General features: G+C 47.6%; 1 protein-coding gene across 5 annotated transcripts in view; it reads right to left on the bottom strand.

Moving 5' to 3' along the window:
* The window catches only part of LOC105836570 (fibrillin-2), a 46,655-nt gene that overhangs the window by 9,163 nt on the left and 18,927 nt on the right, over positions 1-18,565 (bottom strand). Inside the window, exons 3-19 of one of the 5 annotated variants that reach the window (XM_036290385.1) lie at positions 18,163-18,493; positions 17,285-17,436; positions 16,978-17,109; positions 15,663-15,785; positions 15,163-15,420; positions 14,558-14,821; positions 10,112-13,984; positions 7,121-7,226; positions 6,843-7,026; positions 6,093-6,294; positions 4,434-4,548; positions 3,788-3,924; positions 2,572-2,711; positions 1,478-1,580; positions 1,212-1,240; positions 295-369; positions 18-207 (exon numbers count right to left, since the gene is read on the bottom strand). In XM_036290385.1, the coding sequence (XP_036146278.1) occupies positions 18-207; positions 295-369; positions 1,212-1,240; positions 1,478-1,580; positions 2,572-2,711; positions 3,788-3,924; positions 4,434-4,548; positions 6,093-6,294; positions 6,843-7,026; positions 7,121-7,226; positions 10,112-13,984; positions 14,558-14,821; positions 15,163-15,420; positions 15,663-15,785; positions 16,978-17,109; positions 17,285-17,436; positions 18,163-18,493 (6,414 nt within the window). Of the gene's footprint in view, positions 1-17; positions 370-1,211; positions 1,241-1,477; positions 1,581-2,571; positions 2,712-3,787; positions 3,925-4,433; positions 4,549-6,092; positions 6,295-6,842; positions 7,027-7,120; positions 7,227-8,670; positions 8,914-10,111; positions 13,985-14,557; positions 14,822-15,162; positions 15,421-15,662; positions 15,786-16,977; positions 17,110-17,284; positions 17,437-18,162; positions 18,494-18,565 lie in introns of those variants that run through there. The other 4 variants (XM_036290386.1, XM_036290383.1, XM_036290384.1 and 1 more) reach the window with 4 other exon arrangements.

Genomic DNA, 18,565 nt, shown 5'->3' with positions numbered 1-18,565 from the left:
CACATACAAACACTTACAATTGTCGGGATTGTACGTCCTGGCGATTACGTCTGGGCGACCGGCAGTCTGATGCCGGATAGGCGAAAGTTCGCGATAAGGTGCTTCGGCGTCCTCCTGGTAACCGTTCTGTCGATGTTCCTGGTGTCGCTGATAAGCCCCCGAGAAGATTCTGGTGTATCTTAAGTAACAACCGCTTGGTATTTGCCACTGCACAAGAGTCGAGTTAGAAGGCTGCCTGGGAGGGAGAACTCTCATCGACCTCGCGCGTAATCGCGAGTATTCTTGTCTACTCACCTCGTACGAGGAGCCCGGCACGGGCTGCGGCGGTCTGCCGGGGCACATCAGCATCCTTCTTCTGTAAAATCTCGGCTAAACGAGGAGATAAGTGCACAAGTGAGATTCCCCCCCCGTCGCCCCGCACCAATTTTTTCCCCCTTTTTGCGATTTAATCTTATGGCTACATCCTCTCGAAAAAGGGTCCCTTTTCTACGTGGCTCTACCGGAACCGCTTCTCTTTAAACGGGTACAAAGGATACTCGGTGCCGGTCGCGACATTTTTCGTCAGATTGAAAAGCCATCGTGAGAGAGAAACCGTTTACGAGAATTGACGCAGCAAGATGCTCAGCTCGCGTAAAGGTTTTACGTAAGGTCAGTGTCCCAGTATAACCGGACATGGAAAGATTGTTGAATTTTTTAAACATTCATGATATAAAATAATGTAATTAACTAAAATATGAAATATGTTATTAATATGAAAAAATACGAGAAATCTTTAAATTATAGTAATAACAGAAAAACATTTGTATTAGTTGCATAATTTGAAACTCTTATTTTTTATATACTTGTTCTTAATGTATTATTTAATATAATAAAAATATTTAAAAAATCTCAAATTATCTCGACAAGTACATAATATTTTTAAAAAGATTTTAAGGATATTATCAGAATATAAACCCCATCCAGTTGTGTAAAAAACTAATTTGCATAATATTTAAAATAACCTATTTTATATAAATAAAGTTATTAAAAAATGTAAAATTAATAATATAGTGATAAATAACCGGATATAGAGGCATGTTTGGTTACTGGCACATTTACCTTAACAAAAAAAAAAAGAATAAATCAAAAAAACTAAATTGTATAAACAGTTATCAATCAGATTGACGTATGAACTGTCTGCGAAGTAAAGATAATTTAATCGCACAACTCACCTCCGAGGATTCCCGACCGTCCGCGGATTCTGCAAAAATATATGAGACAAACGCTGAATCAATTGCGCTCTCCGCCGATTATTACATTATATATTTATGAGGGAGAGAAAAATGCGACGCGACAAAATATATTTCACGTCGAAGGGGGAATTCGCGGCGAATTCGTCGCGTCGCGTTTTCTCACCGCGAAGCCCTTGTCGGTTCTCTCCCCCTCCCCCCCTTTCCCTTTACCCACGGGGGAAACGCACACAATGGTATAAATTTACCTCTCACGTGTATCGAGAAATGGCATTCGGCTCGATTTCCGGCTGCATCCGAGGCGACGTAGCGCACATTGTGCACTCCGGGATACATCACGTGTCCAGGTCCCTGCGCGAGATATACGATAATTAACTTTTCGCGCGATTGCATGGAAATTTCCTCCGAGGAAAATATCCGTCCAATCTTCCCGTCCGTCTATGCGCCTCGCATTCCATCCAAAATCGGATACAATTGCGACGCGATCGATCTTCCCTCGTTACAATTACTTTTTTTTCTCTATATATATATATATATCTCTCACTTTCTATCTTTCTTCCTCTCTCATCCTCGGGTTCAAATGACTCGATTAAAGAGATCAGAAAGCACGCGGCCACACGATTCTCGTTTCAATTTGCCTAATCAGATTAACCGTCAGGTTGCATAATGTCCAAGGCCATTTATAATCCAACGCGCTACTATCGAGAGCGCAAGCCACCAATTATCCGCGCGCCGGTTATCGCGCGGACAGGGTAATCTCTGTTATTACGTTAATAAAGTACACGTACGCCTTCCGCACGACGGCGGCGGCGGCGGCGGCGGCCCGGCGGGACGCCATCAGAAGGATATACAATAAAAACAGAGAGCGGAGGCGTCGACCGACAATGATTAATCATCCAGCTGGTTTTTCCCTACGGGTCCGTAGTTTTCCTCTCGCTCTCGCGGTCCTGGAAAATCGTAGATACTATCCTTCGCCGCATTGCAGCAATTTCTTCGCTCGCGGGGCTCTCATTTTCTCGAAACACGAACGGATAATTAATGGACGATATCCTCGCTCTCTCGATTAATATGCCCGATTGTCAACGGCAAAAGGGGGTTAATTAACTTCAGAATTCTCTGACGGGAGGGTGGGAAGTCTCCCTCTCTCTCTCTCTCTCTCTCTCTCTCTCGGCCGCTCGATACCTCGGAGACACGAATTTGCGAACGCGCGAGAATAACGGAAAACCTGCGGAAATTTTGCCGATGTAACGGAAGATCTCTCGCTTTGTATGCCGATGGAACGGATGCCGACACGGGACGGCTATCTATACCCTTAACCCCCCCCCCCGGCGAGTATACGTACCCTCGTTTTGTAAACGTGCTCCACGCCGACGTTGTCGGTGAAGGTCGGCTCCTGCCAGAATATCAAGCGGCTCCGTTCACCCGGGCTCAGCCTGACCTCGAAGGAGACGGGGCACATCGTGACCTTGGGGTTTTCGGTATCTGAAAAAGTATCACATCTCGTTCTCCTCCCGAAAGAATCCTCGCCGGGATGCGCGGGGCGGACGAACGGAGCCCCCGGGCGTAATGGACCGAGAGACGCGGAAATCGACGAGTTATCCCGGCGGCGAGGCGTGACGGTTCTTTTTTTTTTTTGTCTTTTCTCTTTTGCGGATCCTCCTCGCCGGAATCGCACGAAAGTGGAGCGCGCACCGACGCACGCGAGTTCGCATCCGCGATCTTATTCTGCGTAATCGCGTATATCGACCACGACGCGATGCAGCCTCTCCCTTCCCATTTTCAGCCGCTCCCGCGTTGCGGCGGGGGAACTCGCTTAAAGCGAGTTTCACGAACTTTCCGAATGAGTAATTAAGCGGGACGGGACGGAGTGCACTTTGCCGCGGAAACTAAAGTTTACCCGCGCGTCGGGACGATTCGAGTGCCGGACTGATTCCCTCTCGATCGATTGTCATCCCGTCGCGCGCGCGAAAAGTTTTCCCTCGGGAGAAGAGGTAGGGGGGGGGGGGAGAGGGAAGGAAAAGTGGACGGGAAGAAAACACGAGGGAGGAAAGAAGGAAGGTATTGACGGAAACTTCACGCGGGATCGGCAGGTCGATAATCTATGAAATCGCAGATTCCGCCATTGAGTTTTCTAATCTCCCCTTTCATTCCTCACGCTCAATTTAACTCCCTTTCCTCCCCCACCAGAAAAGGGAGCATAGTTGGGAATTGAAAGCAGACAGGTGTCGCACTTCACGTTAAAATGTGTCAAGATAAATTTTCCAACTTCCGTTACATCTTCTCTTTATAGAATTGTCTTTCGATCCCGACGGGGGGAAGATTCCAGGTGCGGATTTCATTAGCGTTCGGTTCGTTAATAATAATAATATCCTGTCGCTCGCCTGCTAATAATAATTTTCTATACGGTTCACTACTACCACTCTCTTTCGCTCTTATCGCCCGACGATGATGCTTGACTTGCCGGAAGAAAGAGGAGCTCGCAAGGGGGAGATGCATTTTCCTTTTCCCAAAGCGTATCCTTTTTATTCCCGATTTCTCTCTTACGCCGTCGGACTTACCGCGGACTCTTATCACGATCCTACAGGTGCTGGTGTAATTAGAGACCGGCGACCACGCCGTGAAGGTAACGACCGTCGTGCCCGCCGGCAGATCCGCTTGCAATTGCTTCGCCCATGGGGGTGAAGCGTGTACGTATCTGAAAAAGAACGGTAAAAGGGCGAAGAAATACGACAAAGTCTCAATGACGCGACGTGAAAAACCGCGCGCAAAAACCGTATCGCTCGATATTACTTAAGTAACTGTAAGCCATTTTGTTTGTATTAATATGACGGACAGCAACGTCGGATATTTTCGGTTCTTTCCACATGGAAATTTCTCAAAATCCCCGGAATAGTTCCGGATTTGACCCAAATAAATATATCGTATTCGCGATAACCAATTGGAAAATCTATTTCGACGCCAGACACAGATTTTCCATCCTCGAATCTAGAGAAATAATTCGCGTTTATCTGACAGCTTTTCCAGATGACGAGGGTAACAATGTGTTCGAGCGAAATGAATTTGTAAGAGGAATTCCGCGCGCGCTTTCGAACGAACAAATCGAATAAACGCGAATCGAATCGATAGCCCTCGAATTCGCGGACACCGTCACCTCTCCCTCACCCCCTCCCCCTTCTCTTCCTCGCCCCATTGTGCGCTTCTTACCTCCACCAATCCATGTTGGACTTGGGCTGCGGGAAAGTTACGCGTATCGTGTTTTGCCGGGCCGGTAGTTCGACGTCCATGTCCTGGGGGCAGCTCACGAACGGCCGTGGCGTGTCTACGGCGATAAAGTCGATAGTTAAACTCCCCGCGATACTGATCGCCCAATTTCCCCATACCCGCGTAACGCGATAAGGAACTCCGAACGTCGAGCAATTCCCGTATCATCCCGGCGAGAGGCGAAGCTAGGCTAAGCGCGCCGGGAGAGAGAAGCGTTATTTCACCTAGGAAAGTATCACGTCGCGCGCAAAAGCGTTTATCGGTTGCCCCTATCGGTATTTCACGCACACACACACACACACACACACACACACACGGGGACGGGTAATAACAACCGGGGGCTGTGCTGCGCGCCGCTAACACGCGCGAGAGAGAGAACACTAGTCCCCTTCCTCTCCCTCCCTTCCCGAAAAACATTAATCTCCACGCGTTGGATAGATTCCCCCTCCTTTTTTTTGTAAACGGACGATCGGTAATTTATTTAATCTATCGTTAAATTGAACGAGGATTCTTCTCCGGAGATACGCCGGATCTCTATACCGAATAATAATAATCCCCTATGCGAACGTGAAACCGCCGTTATTTACGGAGCGACCGTAAACGCGCGTTTAATATCGCTTGACGCGAAATAGAAGATACTTAAAGAGCGCTCGCGAAACGGGGATTGAAAACCGATTCGTGTGCGCGCGCCCCTCTCTCTCTCTCTCTCTCTCTTTTTCTTTGCTTGTTACCGCGAAGGGGTGGATTCCCGGGGAACAGCTGTAAACCGGCAAAAACCGAAAAACGGGCGTGGAATCAAAATCTCCTTTTCCATTAAACGAAACAATTAGCGCCGGCGAAGGAAAGAACCGCGAAAATGCGCGCGCGCGCGCGCGCGAGCGGGGATGAAAAAGCCGGACTGCCGGCAGAGCGCGGTGGGTAAAACGAACGAGAAGAGCCCCGGAACTGGCATAAAAACCCCGCCGGTCCGAGTAAGCTCGTTAAGGGGCGGTCGGCGTTAACGTATGATCTCGTTAGCGGGCGCAGCTCCTCTACACAGGAACTTTGTATTATTAAAAGCCGCTCGGAGCGGCATGACTAATTTAGCGCGTCCGGGAATTTTCGTCGTTAAGTTATTTGCCGGCCGATATTTCACGGTTCGAACGTAGCGTTTCCTCCGCTCGCGCAGCTCGGGAGGAATAGCGGCCTCGTGAAAAATCGAAAGAAAAATTCAACGTGGGGTCTAGACGGTCCGCGCGCGGCTGCTACAGCTCAAACGTCTCGCTCTAAGAGAAGAGCGACGCGCGCGCCGGGGAAAAAAACGCCGCGGGCGCGCGTGTCTGAAAAGAAAAAAAAAAGGGAAACAACGGGGTAAAAAGTGAGAAAGTACTTCATTCGAAAATAACGACGCGGGGAGAAATTTCGAGAATAATTGCGAAGCGAGCGGGGGGGGGGCGCGGTTGCCGAGGCCCCGATGCGCAACAGTCAGTCAGCTCGTTAAAAATTTTATCGGATAAACATCTTGATTATTTCCCCGGCGAAGTTTACGGCGGGGAACGGAGGACGGCGCCCGCAGTGTTTTTCCACCTGCCGGCCGGTCGAGTGTCCCGGTGGAAAACCAACCGAGAGAGTTATTACTTGAACTGTAAAGGGGGTCCGTCGCGACTTCGCGCAGACACATAGGCTCTTCCTCGTTCCAATGGCCGTCGCTGGTGCAGTGCCTCGTGTGCGGCCCCTCCAGCCGGAAGCCCCTGCGACATCGGACATGACACTTGGCGCCCTGCGGGTAGACGGATGCGCCGGAGGGGTGACCCGGACATCTGATCTGCTCGATTAAACCCACGAAAACGTGGGGCGGGTTAATACAGTCGGCGAGAGTAACGTAGTCGAGGGAGCGGAGCTTTACACGTACGTGAGGTATCATATATATCACCCCGTCGCCATATAAATTACATTGTTATAAATGTTACATTATTTTAATTTCCGGCTGGTTCGCTTCTTTTTTTCCCTCTCTTTATTTGTTTTTCACCTTGATCTCGTTTTTAAAATCTCCGCGGCTTCGTTTTTAATTTGCCATTTTAATTTCCGCCGGTTGCCCTGAACATTTCTAAGTATACTCCTCGTTTTTTCGAGTCTTTTTCTGCAGCTTTGGACTTTTCGGGATTCCTTTTTTTTTCCGCGACGTTTTAACGCGGCATGTAAAATGCAAAAGTGACGCGACCGAAACCGTCGGTGGTGGTGCGCGATGCATCATCTCTTTGAGGGATCTTTGAGACGATATATTTCGGTTGTACACGTACATGCATATCGACCCGACCCGATCCACTTAATATTATGGCTTATGCGACGTATCCGCGCGACAGTTCGCCGTACCTCGCCGTGTAAAGGTGGCACCATGGCGCGACATCTCGACGTCGGCGAGACGCAAGTTCTCTGGTCGGGCGCCAACACCGAGCCCACGCTGCAGGCGCAGTAGTAACTTCCCGCGGTGTTGATGCACTCGCCGGTGCAGCCGCCGTTTCGGCTTAGGCACTCGTTCACGTCCTGACATTGGGTCCTGCTTGCGCAGTCCCATACGCATAAAGAGGAATTCCGTGTCAACATTCCTGTCTCTCTCTCTTTACTCTACCTGCGTATAACTTGAATCTTACCTCGAAGTTAACGTGTATCCAGCGCGACAGGCGCAAACGAACGACCCCACGGTATTGACGCACTCTTGATCGCATCTGCCCCGCCGCCACTCGCATTCATCGATATCTGATTAAAATTTTCTGAATTAATATTATTAGAGTAAGACATATGATTACTAGAGAGATAGTTTCGGCCTGATCGTTTTTCCCTGATTAAAAGATACATTTCAAAATTATTTTATACTTACTAATATTTAACGGTAGAAAATGATACTGTAATAAATGTATTTACTGAATAACAGAATTTTTTTCAGTGCGTAAATATAACGATTGTCGATGCGCAATCGTGACCTCACAGCTTTGATTTATTTTTTTTTACATTATATAGGATAAACTTGGGTAAGATGGCCACAGTTTATTAAAATGCAAAAAATATACTTTTATTTTTAGTACTTTTTTAATAGCGTTTGGTATATTACTTTACTGAAGCTTGAAGTATGTAAAACTATCGATATTAAAGAGAAAATGCTTAATAAAAATTTTTTATTATCAAAATATTGAAACATGAACATTGGCCATCTTTCATAACTTTTAGGGAAAAGATGGCCATAGTATTATAAAACAGTTGAGTATACATATTTTATGTATTTAACATTTATAAAATAATTAAAAAACTTATAATTTTACATATTTAGTTTTATTGCCACGTGTTATTTCGTTTTATTTTTAAACATTTTTAATATTAAATGTTCGTATATATAAATTTGGGATCAATTTAACTTAGTGTCACTACTAAAATAAACATATATGATATATCAAATTTAAAATATTAGATGCATAACTTAATTCTCGTCTTTTTTTAGTAAAATATATACATAAGCACTTATCCCGAAAAGTCATGGGCTATCTTGTCCGAACTGGGAGAGAAAGATAATCATAGCATGTATTTAAAAAGTAGAAAAGAAAATAAAAAATATAATTATACATTACAATTTACATACTTTCGTAACATTCATTGCGACAGCACAACTGTAATTTATTCGACATGGTGGCAATTTTTAATAAACACGTAAAAAACTTTGCAGGCAGTTAAAAATAAAAACGTGATATGACATCCACAATATCGTTACTTTGAATAGTATACGCACACATAAACTACATTAAATATCAATTATCTTTGAAAATAATTACGAGAACACATTATTTAGCAATTATTGGAGAAATTATAGCCATTGGCCATCTTTTCCGTATGGCCATCATACCCTAACTTACCCTAATTGTAATATATTATATATTGTTCATATATTGCTACACAGAAAAAAATGTAACATAGCCAATAACATATGTGATTGCTGGCTGCCAACTACATAAAATACTCAATACAATAACATTTGCTTTTAATGCAAGTACAATGTTGATACTGCAATAGCATATATTATTGTATTGAGTATATCTGTAATTGGCAGCCCGCAATAACATATCTTATTGAATATATTACTTTTTTTTCAGTGTACAATAATGGCATAATTAGAAAATTGACACTTTTGAAATAATAATAATAATTTAAAAAATTAATAAGAAAAATAACAGAAAATTTGGTTTATAAGTAATGTATAAAATAACATGTATAAAATAAATAATACATCAACATTGCGTTACGCTTTACAATGCAGGACGCGTTATCGCGCGCCTCGACTTGCCTACGCATTCCTCGCCCTGCAGCCGAAATCCGAAGGGACACGTGCAGTAGTACGAGCCGGGCGTATTGACGCATTTCTCGCTGCAGGGCGCGTCCTCCGTGCATTCGTCGACGTCTAGGCAAAAGCAAACTCAGTTCAGTTACGATTAAGCGACATCGTTTTTTCTCGAGAGCACACTCGGTTTCCGCCTAGCGCACAGAATCTACACAGATATCATCCTCTCCCCTGGAATCGATATCTCCACCCTCCCCTTCTCCCTTCCCCTTACATTCGCGGCGATAGCTGCCCGGCTGTGGCACGTCGGTGCATTTGTTGCCCTTGCAAATATATACTGGCTGCGTATTCGTCGACGTTTAAAAAAAAGGGGGAAGGGAGAGAAGGAAAAAAACCGCACCCGCTCAAACACACGGTCGCTTCGCGAGAAACTTCCGCTCGGGCTAAGCGAGTCTAACTTTCCAGCAAGCTTCGAAACTGGAACACAAGTGTAAGGGTGAGGGAGGGTGTGGGCGAAACTGTGTAACCGGGAACCGCGCGTTATCCGACGGCTTTTACAGAGAAGAAGAGGTGACGATACCATCTTCAGAAAATTAGCCACGATAATAAAAATAAATTGGAACAACAATTTATAAAAGCAAACTGCAACGGTGGATCGAGATAGTCACCCTTTCCTTTATTACATTTATTACTGCTTTGTACGCAAAGTTCGCTGCGCGCGAGTGATTTTCTTTTTTTTTTTTTTTTAAGACATCATCGAATGCGTGTATGTGACTTGATACTCGGTAATGACGATTAATCCTTAAAGGACACGAACGATTTATTCATGCGCGTGTTATTATTTCAAACCTTTCGCCTCTCTAAAAGACCCTTTTAGTGACGCGAGTGGTTCTCTTCCGTAAAAAAGCTTTAAGATGACGGAGATATAAGCGAGGAAAAGCAAGCGTGAAATTTAAGTTACCCCTCGAGCAGTGAGGCTGAGGCAGCAAAGTTGCGAGCGCCGTTAGAAGACTTTTGACAGGTAAGTAAACATATTTTTTTTCTTCTAAATTCTTGTTCATTCGCGCATATTCATATGCATATACGTCAATATAAATGCTAAAAAAATTTATTCTACCGAAAGACTATGAGCTAAACCGAAATCTTGCATTAAAAATCTCAAACCGGATGCTTCCGAATGTCTTTCAAACATCTCAACGTCAGAGATCCATGAATAGGTACATTTTTGCATTTTTACGGATGAGAGGATATTCGTGAAAAAGTATAAAAGATAGACACATCTGGTATTATAAATGTACTTAGCGGTTACGTTACTTGCCTACGCAAGTGGAGTTTGCCATTCGAAATCCCTCCTTGCATCTACATTCGTAGGAGCCGGGGCTGTTGATACAAATATGATCGCAGCCGTGCTGTTGTGCCTCGCACTCGTCGATATCGCGACACCTGGAATCATCGATCTCATCCCTGCGGAAGCCTCTCTCGCACGAGCACAACGCGGTACCGTTCACCACGGCGCAGATCTGCTCGCAGCCGCCGTTTTCATCGCGGCAAGGATCGATCGGCCGACAGGATCCGTGCCAGGACTCGTGACTCGGTGGACACTCGCAGCGAAAGGCCCCCGCGGTGTTGACGCATTCGTGGTCGCAGCCGCCGTTGTCGTTCGCGCACTCGTCGACGTCGGCGCAGGTCTTTCCGTCCTGCGACAGCTCGTAGCCCGTTGGGCAGGAGCAGACGTGGCCGCCGATGATGTTGGTGCAATTATGCGAGCAATCGCCGTTCCGCTCGAGACACTCGTCGGCGTCTAGGCAGGTAGAGTTGTCGGTATGCAGGTAGTGTCCCTCGTGGCAGGAGCAGACGTAGCCGCCCGGCAGGTTCACGCAGTCGTGAGAGCAATTGTGGTCGCTGGCCAGGCACTCGTCCACGTCCACGCAGTTCTTCCGGTCGTCCGGCAACAGAGCGTAGCCAGTCGGGCAATCGCAACGATAGCTGCCCTCGGTGTTCACGCAGGTGTGCGAACAGCCGGAGTCCACGTCGTTCTCGAGCTCCTCGCACTCGTTGATATCCTCGCAGGTTCGGAGATCGCGTCTCAGGCGAAAACCGAGCGGGCAGGTGCAACGTGTGCCCGGAATCCCATCGGGACCGTCCACCTGGTGGCAGTGATGTGAACAGTTCCCGTTGTCGCGCCGGCAACCGTCCGTCAGGACGCAGGTCCTGTTGTTTCGCTCCAGAACGTGTCCCGTGGGACACTGACATCTGAAGGCGCCCACCAGGTTCACGCAGGTGTGCGAGCATCCCGCGTTGTCGATCTCGCACTCGTCGACGTCGTCGCACAGAGTCGGCTCTTGAGGATTTCGCGAGAAGCCGGCGTTGCAGGTGCAGTCGTAGCCGCCAGGAGTGTTCGAGCACTGATGGGTGCAGTTGTCCCGAAGCTCCAGGCACTCGTCGATGTCCACGCAGGTGGCATTGTCCCGCGGCGACAGACGGTAGCCGTCGGGACACTCGCAGACGACCGAGCTGTTCGCGAAGACGCAGGTATCCGAGCATCCGCCGTTGCGAACGAGACAGCCGTTCTCGTGAACGCAAAGGGTGTCGTCGTCCCGCGACAGAAGCATCCCCGCGGGACACGAACACGTCACGTTGCCGTCGCGATCGTGACAGAAGTGAGAGCAACCGCCGTTTTCGATCGCACATCCGTCCTCTTGCACGCAGAGCCTCTGATCCTCCGCCAGGATCATCCCGGGCGGACAGGCGCAGGTCACGTTCCCGTCCTCGTGGTAGCACAGATGGGAACAGCCGCCGTTGTCCTGCAGACAGTCGTTCTCGTACGCGCACGCTGTCTCGTCCTCGGGTGACAGAGCCATTCCCGGCGGGCAGGAGCAGAACGTCCGACCGTCCTCGCGATGACAGTAATGCGAGCATCCCCCGTTGTCGATGGAACACCCGTCTATCTCGACGCACGTCTTGCCGTCGTCCCTCAGTAGCTCGTAGCCTTCGGGACACGCGCATTCGACGCCGCCCTCCGTGTTCGCGCAAAGATGCGAACACCCCCCGTTATCGTGGACGCACTCGTTAATGTCCTCGCAGGTCCCGCCGTCCTTGGCAATTTGATATCCCGCGGGGCACGAGCATTCGTAAGTGCCGTTGCGATTCGTGCAGCTGTGCGAGCAAGGATTGTTCGAAGCGACACACTCGTCCACGTCGTCGCAGGTCCTCCCGTCATCCTGCAGCACGTATCCCTCGGGACAGGTGCAGTTAAAGGTACCGTTTGTGTTTAGACAACCGTGAGAACAATCGGCCTCCTCGGACGAGCACTCGTCGATGTCCTGGCAAGTCTTGCGATCGTCATTCAACTGAAATCCCGAAGGACACTGACAACGATAGGCGCCCTCGACGTTTACGCAAATGTGACTGCACGCGTGAGAACCTTCGGAGCATTCGTCCACGTCCCAGCAGGTTTTCCCGTCGTCCTTTAGCTCGTATCCTTCCGGACAACCGCAACGAACGCGGCCGTCGTCCCGTTCGCACGTGTGCGAGCAATCGTGATCCTTGCAAGGGTCATCCGGTGGCTCCTGGCAGCTCTTGGAGTCCTCTCGCAGCCGCCAACCTAAAGGACACTCGCAGTAGTAAGAGCCGTCGGTGTTGACGCAGCCGTGAGAACAATTGTGCTTCCGCTCGTCCTGGCACTCGTCGACGTCCTTGCAGTCGCGCTCTTCTTGCGAGTAAATATATCCAGCGGGGCAAGTGCAGTTATTATTTTCCTGCGATTTCGCACACTCGCCCTGAATGACCACGCATGTACGATTATCCTCTCCGAGCTCCAATCCCGCCGGGCAGGAGCACGAGTAGGAACCATCGTGATTCCTGCAGTGGTGACTGCAACCGTGCGCCGCCCCGTCCTCGCATTCGTTCTTGTCCCTGCACGTGTCCCCGTCCAGCAAATAACCCGGGGGGCATTCGCACCTGTAACCCGTGCCTGACACGGGAACGCAGGAGTGCGAGCACGAGGCGTTGGCGCAAGGATCGCGCCTCGCACAAGTGAGACCGTCGTCCTCCAGGATCCAGCCGGACGGACACGAGCAACGGTAGGACGCGTACACATTTTGGCACAAGTGCGAGCAATCGTGCTCGTCCTCGAGGCACTCGTCGATATCCTGGCACTGACTGCGCTCGTCCTGCCGGAGTCCCGGTGGGCAGACCGGGTCCTCGCACGTGAGACCGTCCTCGAGAAGTCTCATACCCTGCGGACACGCGCATCTGTAACTCCCGAGTGTATTGACGCACTCGTGCGAACAATCGTGCTCGTCCTCGAGACACTCGTCCGTATCCAGGCAGGTTCTCCCGTCTCTCTGCAAGGCGTATCCCTCTCGGCAGACGCACCTATAGGTGTCCCGAATCCTCTCGCAGACGTGGCTGCAATTCGCGATTTTGCACAAGTCGGAGAAAACGCAGTTTCTACCGGTGTCGTCCAAGGACATGTCGCCAGGACACCCGCACCTGTAGGCGCCCCCCTCGTTCTCGCATTCGTGCGAGCACTCGTGCGACCCCTCCGCGCACTCGTCGACGTCGACGCAGGACTTGCCGTCCGTGTCCAGGGCGAATCCCGGGTGGCAGGCGCATTCGTATCCGCCGTGCAGGTTCGCGCATCGATGCTGGCAGCCGTGATCGTCCCTGCCGCATTCGTCTACGTCAGTGCAGTTAAATTTACTCACGTGCTCCAGGATCTCCAGACCCTGCGGACACGTGCAGACAAAGCCGCCGTCCAGATTGACGCACGTGTGCGAGCACGGAGCCTCTCGAGCGCACTCGTCAACGTCCATGCAGGTCGCACGGTCGTCCGACAGCTCGTATCCGATCGGGCAGACGCATCGTGGCCCCCCCGCGGTATCCTCGCAGGCGTGAGAACAGGACTCCGTCAGGGTGGCGCAGTTCCCGACCGCTTCCTCGACGCAGGTCGCGCTGTCGTTCGTCAGCGCGAGACCCGCAGGGCACTCGCACTCGTACGCGCCGACGGTGTTGCGGCAGATGTGCGAACACGGGTGAGGTGACCCCTCGCACTCGTCCACGTCCTTGCACGTCGCGCCGTCCACCTCGAGCTCGTAACCAGGTCGACAGCCGCAACGGTAGCCGCCCAGCTCGTTCACGCACTCGTGCTGGCAGCCGTGAGATTCACTCTCGACACACTCGTTTATATCTAAAAAAAAACAATCAACGCGATGAAAAACATGTCAAGAAAAAACGCCGTAATCTCACTTTCTAAAATTGAGAGCAATTTTAACGTTTGAAATTTTATTTTATTCTTTTTACATTGGAAAAAATACTTACGTTGAGAAGAAATGTGTGATATTTGTATAGTAAAATGATTATATATATATATATTGGTAAGAATAATTATATATAGTACATATTACTTACTGTATTAAAATCTAGATTTTGATTATGGCAATCACAAGTTACATAGATCAATATTATAATTACGACGACTTGTTATAGCTTAAATAAACTGTAATTCATATATGATTAAATAACTAAATTAAAAATTGAATTGAAAAGTGACTATAAATTATAGTGACGTTATGATTACCGCACAATTTTTTCTCTCGGTGAGAAAATTAAAAAGCGAAAAGTTAAAAATCTCAATATTTTCAAAAACACCGATATGTAGACAGTAGACATCATATTTCAATTGGCTTATTATTATCGGGACTTTACCGTATCGTGAATTACATTATTGGCAGCGAATTTAAATAGTCTGATGAGTATTTACCGACGCACTCCAAATTTTCGTTTCTCTTAAAGCCATTCTCGCACTTCGGACTCTGCGGAACTTCGGTAATCTGTTCTCCGTAGTCGTCGTTGTTATTGTCCTCGTCTTCGTCATCCTCATTCTCATCGTCGTAATCCTTTTCTCGAAGGATCTTCGTCACCACGTGCGGATGTACCTTACTTGTACACTTGTACGAGCCCATTGTGTTCTCGCACACGGTATTCTCCGCACATATCTTCGGTATTGTCTCGCATTCATTAATATCTGAAGAAGGAAGATAACTTACGTTTGTTTCTTTTTGCAGAAGAAAAAAATATATAAATCAGATTTTTTATAATGTTCGCCTTTTGAGTTTAAATAAAACTTTAATAGACTTAAGGGAGGAGGTTTTAGATATATATAAAAGAGATTCTAAATATCGTAAAATCGATCGATTTAAATTATGAAGAAAAGTCTAATTATAAAAAAGTTAATGCAATAACGCAATCAAACTATGAGCATTTGAATAATTTACAGGATGGCAAGATAATGAATATCCATAATTAACAGGCTTGAAAATAGAAGACGATCGACCGAAACGATACAAGCACGAGATATTCGTTTACCCTGGCAGGTCTTCCAGTCGTTCGTCAAATAAAAACCGTCCGGGCAGAGGCAGAAGACGCTCCCGGGCGTGTTCAGGCACAGGTGAGAACAGTCGGCGTTGTTCAGCGCGCACTCGTCGATGTCCTCGCAGGTGTGATTGTCGGCGGCTAATTTGTACCCAGGGATATCCGCGCAACTGCACTCGTAGCCACCGTCGAGATTGCGACAAGCGCCCTGGCAGGGCCCGTGCCCGTTGTTCGGCAGGCATTCATTGACGTCTGTGTTGTGCAATGACGTACAGTGAGTTTTTTCCCACGAGAGACAAGTCCGTTTATGAAACACATTGAATCAAAGACCGCGGAAATAATTCGCCTCCCGATGCTACGGAGGACCTTCGAACGTGACGTAGACACGTGTAGAACGTAAATGGAAAAACTACCGATATACAAAGAGGCAACGACGACCGGTTGGCAAATATTTAGTCAAAAGATACCTTTCTCCCTGGGCGTGTATGACTAACCTTGGCAGGAGCGGCCGTCGGCCCCCAGCTGAAAACCACGACGGCACTCGCAGGAGTACGAGCCGGGCTCGTTGCGGCAAATATCGCCGCATTTCGCAATGCCTTCCGCGCACTCGTCGATGTCTGCGGGAATATCAGAGAGAAAAGGCAGCTCAGATAATCGAATTTTCACCACTTGGCAGCTTTATATTTTCCACGGCGTAATAACATCGTAATTAAATTGTCAAACATTCCTATAACTTTCGTTTCATTCTTTCTCTCTTTCTCTCTTTTTCTCTCTCTCTCTCTCTCTCTCTCTTTTTTTTTACACGGAGATTGATGAAGTTTTTTAACACGACGGATAAAACGACGGGCCAAATTGGATAATTAATTTGCGCCGAGGCGGAAGGTGGGTATCTTCGGAATTTATTTTATGTAACGTGTGCAGGTATTTAGCGCTTTATCGCCGAGCGCGGGCGATTGATTCGGAGTGAGGGATTTCGACGGCAGCGATCGCGTATTATCGGCGTGCGTCAGGATATCGCGTGTTGCAGCAGCACCCCGGGCTGCAACGTTACACGCTGATCGGGCAATCATCGGGGCAACAATATGCGATACGATCCGCAAACACGCCGCGTGATTACAAGGCGGGGACGAAGGGGGAAGAAAAACGGTAAAACAGAAAACTCCGGTAAACGCGGAGAAATATTTTTCCTCCTCCCCCCGCCGAGTTCCCGACAACAGGTTTTAAGCTCGATATCTCGCGCGCGCAACAATATGCGGAATCTGACTCTTAAATAATCCGATAAGCGGCAAAACCGATACTCGCGATTACGAAGACGGTCCATGCGGGCGCACACACGTTTCCCGAAGTGCGCCGAAATAATACCGCGCTCGTGCGCACGTAATGTATATCCCCCGCCGTGAAAAATTATCCTCACCTTCCGCGAGACGTCTCGCGACGCGGGCATTTCTTCCGGCGTGTGCTCCCGCCACGGCGGATTCCATGAATTTGCGGAATGAAAAACCGGCACGTCGAAGGAAAACGTCGAAAACAGTCGGGGGTACAACTTCGAATCGATATCGAGCAGGTAGTCAATAGTACAAAGACGGCACGCGAATTTCGCGGAGAATGTCGACGGAAATATCGCATGTCGAGGGTAAGGTAAGAGAGAGATAGATATATAGATAGATAGATAGATAGATAGATAGAGGGGGAAAAAAGAAGAGAGGAAGAGAGAGAGATGTGCGCGAGCTTGACTTTTCCTCAAAAGATATAAAAATGCGGAATATGCAGCGGGGTGAATTTGTGTACGGCTGTGGGCGTATGGATTACCGATACAGGACGGTCCTTTAGCTCGAAAGCCATCGAAGCAGGAGCACTTTATGCCGCTCGACGTATCCTCGCACACGTGCTCGCATTCGCTTGCCCCCTGATCGCAACGTTTCACCGTATCCCTGGGCAATTCTGAAACAGCAAGCGCATTTCACGTTTCATACGGGTCACGCACAAACTGCACCGATGATAGATTCTCATGTGGATATTGGATTGAAAAATGTAATTGAGGTATGCGTAAGCTCGCAGAATTGCTCTGCTGTGTATTTGGAAATTGTTGCGCTGAGTATTTTATATTGACGCTTACGATTGTCCCTCACGCATTTCGGACGACGTCCGAGCCAGGTGCCGTTACTGCAAAAAAGCCTGTCGGTCGTCGAGTCCACGAAAACGTAACCATCCGCGCACTCGTAGACCGCAACGATGTATCGATTGTACGGCGGCAGGACGTTTCTCCTCCTATAGAACAATACACGTTCTATTATTCAACGCTTGGATGTATGTATATGTATAGATATTACTCCTTTGTAGTTTTATGTCGCATTAGCGTCGTACGATAAATCGTGCGATAGTTTATTCCACAATTCTTCAGTAAAATAGGTAAGATCCTCTTAAGATAAAATTGAACAAAATTGACGAAGATTACAGCAGGACCTTTAAATAACATTTCTTATGTAATTTTATATATATCTTCTAATTACGTATTTTTGAGATAACCGCACATAAATTTCTTTCGAGTAACAAGAACTTTTTTATATCCATAATTAAAGTAAAGTCGTGAAGTTGAAATTGGGGTGAAACGAAATACTCGAGCCTTTTTCCGTAATTGTGTCATTTGTAAAAATACCTTAGACTACAAAGGAGAATTAAGCCAGTCGAAATTGAGAAGAATTTTAAATGAAAAGAATTTAAATTTTAGAATGAATAAAAAAAATATTCTTAAGCCACAGCTCGCGGAAAAGGTGACGGAAAATTCAATTTAGTTATCGTATTTTTTAACTGTTACACCCCTCCTTATACAATTACATTAATTATTTGTTTAAATTAGTACCTGTTATATATACTATATATAAATGTATATATAACTAAATTAACATATTTATATATACATAGAGTGAGAGAAAGTCGATATTGATTTTGTCTGTTATCTTTTCCAGCCGAAGAAAATGTTCATCATTTTGGAACCTGGCGTATTTGGCAGGACGAGCATGCTCGATCGAAGGGGCCTTGATGAGTCCCTTTCCTAGGCTCTTCCTCGCGAAGCAGCTGACATCCAGTTGGGACACCACGGTTTCATTTAATCTTGTTGCCGTCGGTAGTCTCGAGGAAGATTTCGCCTGCGCCGGCCTCTTCCTCTTCTTTTTCCTCTTGCCCTCCTTCGTTTTTCTGCGCTTCTTTAAATCGTCCGTCCTCTCTAGCGTCTTAAAACGATCCTTTGCGCTTTGTAACTTGTTGTCCGGGACGATTGGTTGATCGCCGAGATAGAGGTCGTTACGGAAACGTCGTAATGGATTATCTAAACAGCGGGTGCACAGGACACGTATAACGAAATGTCAGTTAAATCTCTCCTATTTCGCGAAATAGAGAA

Source organism: Monomorium pharaonis, chromosome 7, assembly GCF_013373865.1.
Source record: "Monomorium pharaonis isolate MP-MQ-018 chromosome 7, ASM1337386v2, whole genome shotgun sequence".
Lineage (NCBI taxonomy): Eukaryota > Metazoa > Arthropoda > Insecta > Hymenoptera > Formicidae > Monomorium > Monomorium pharaonis.
The sequence above is the reverse complement of the archived record's forward strand: the minus strand, read 5'-3'. Positions and strand labels throughout refer to the sequence as shown.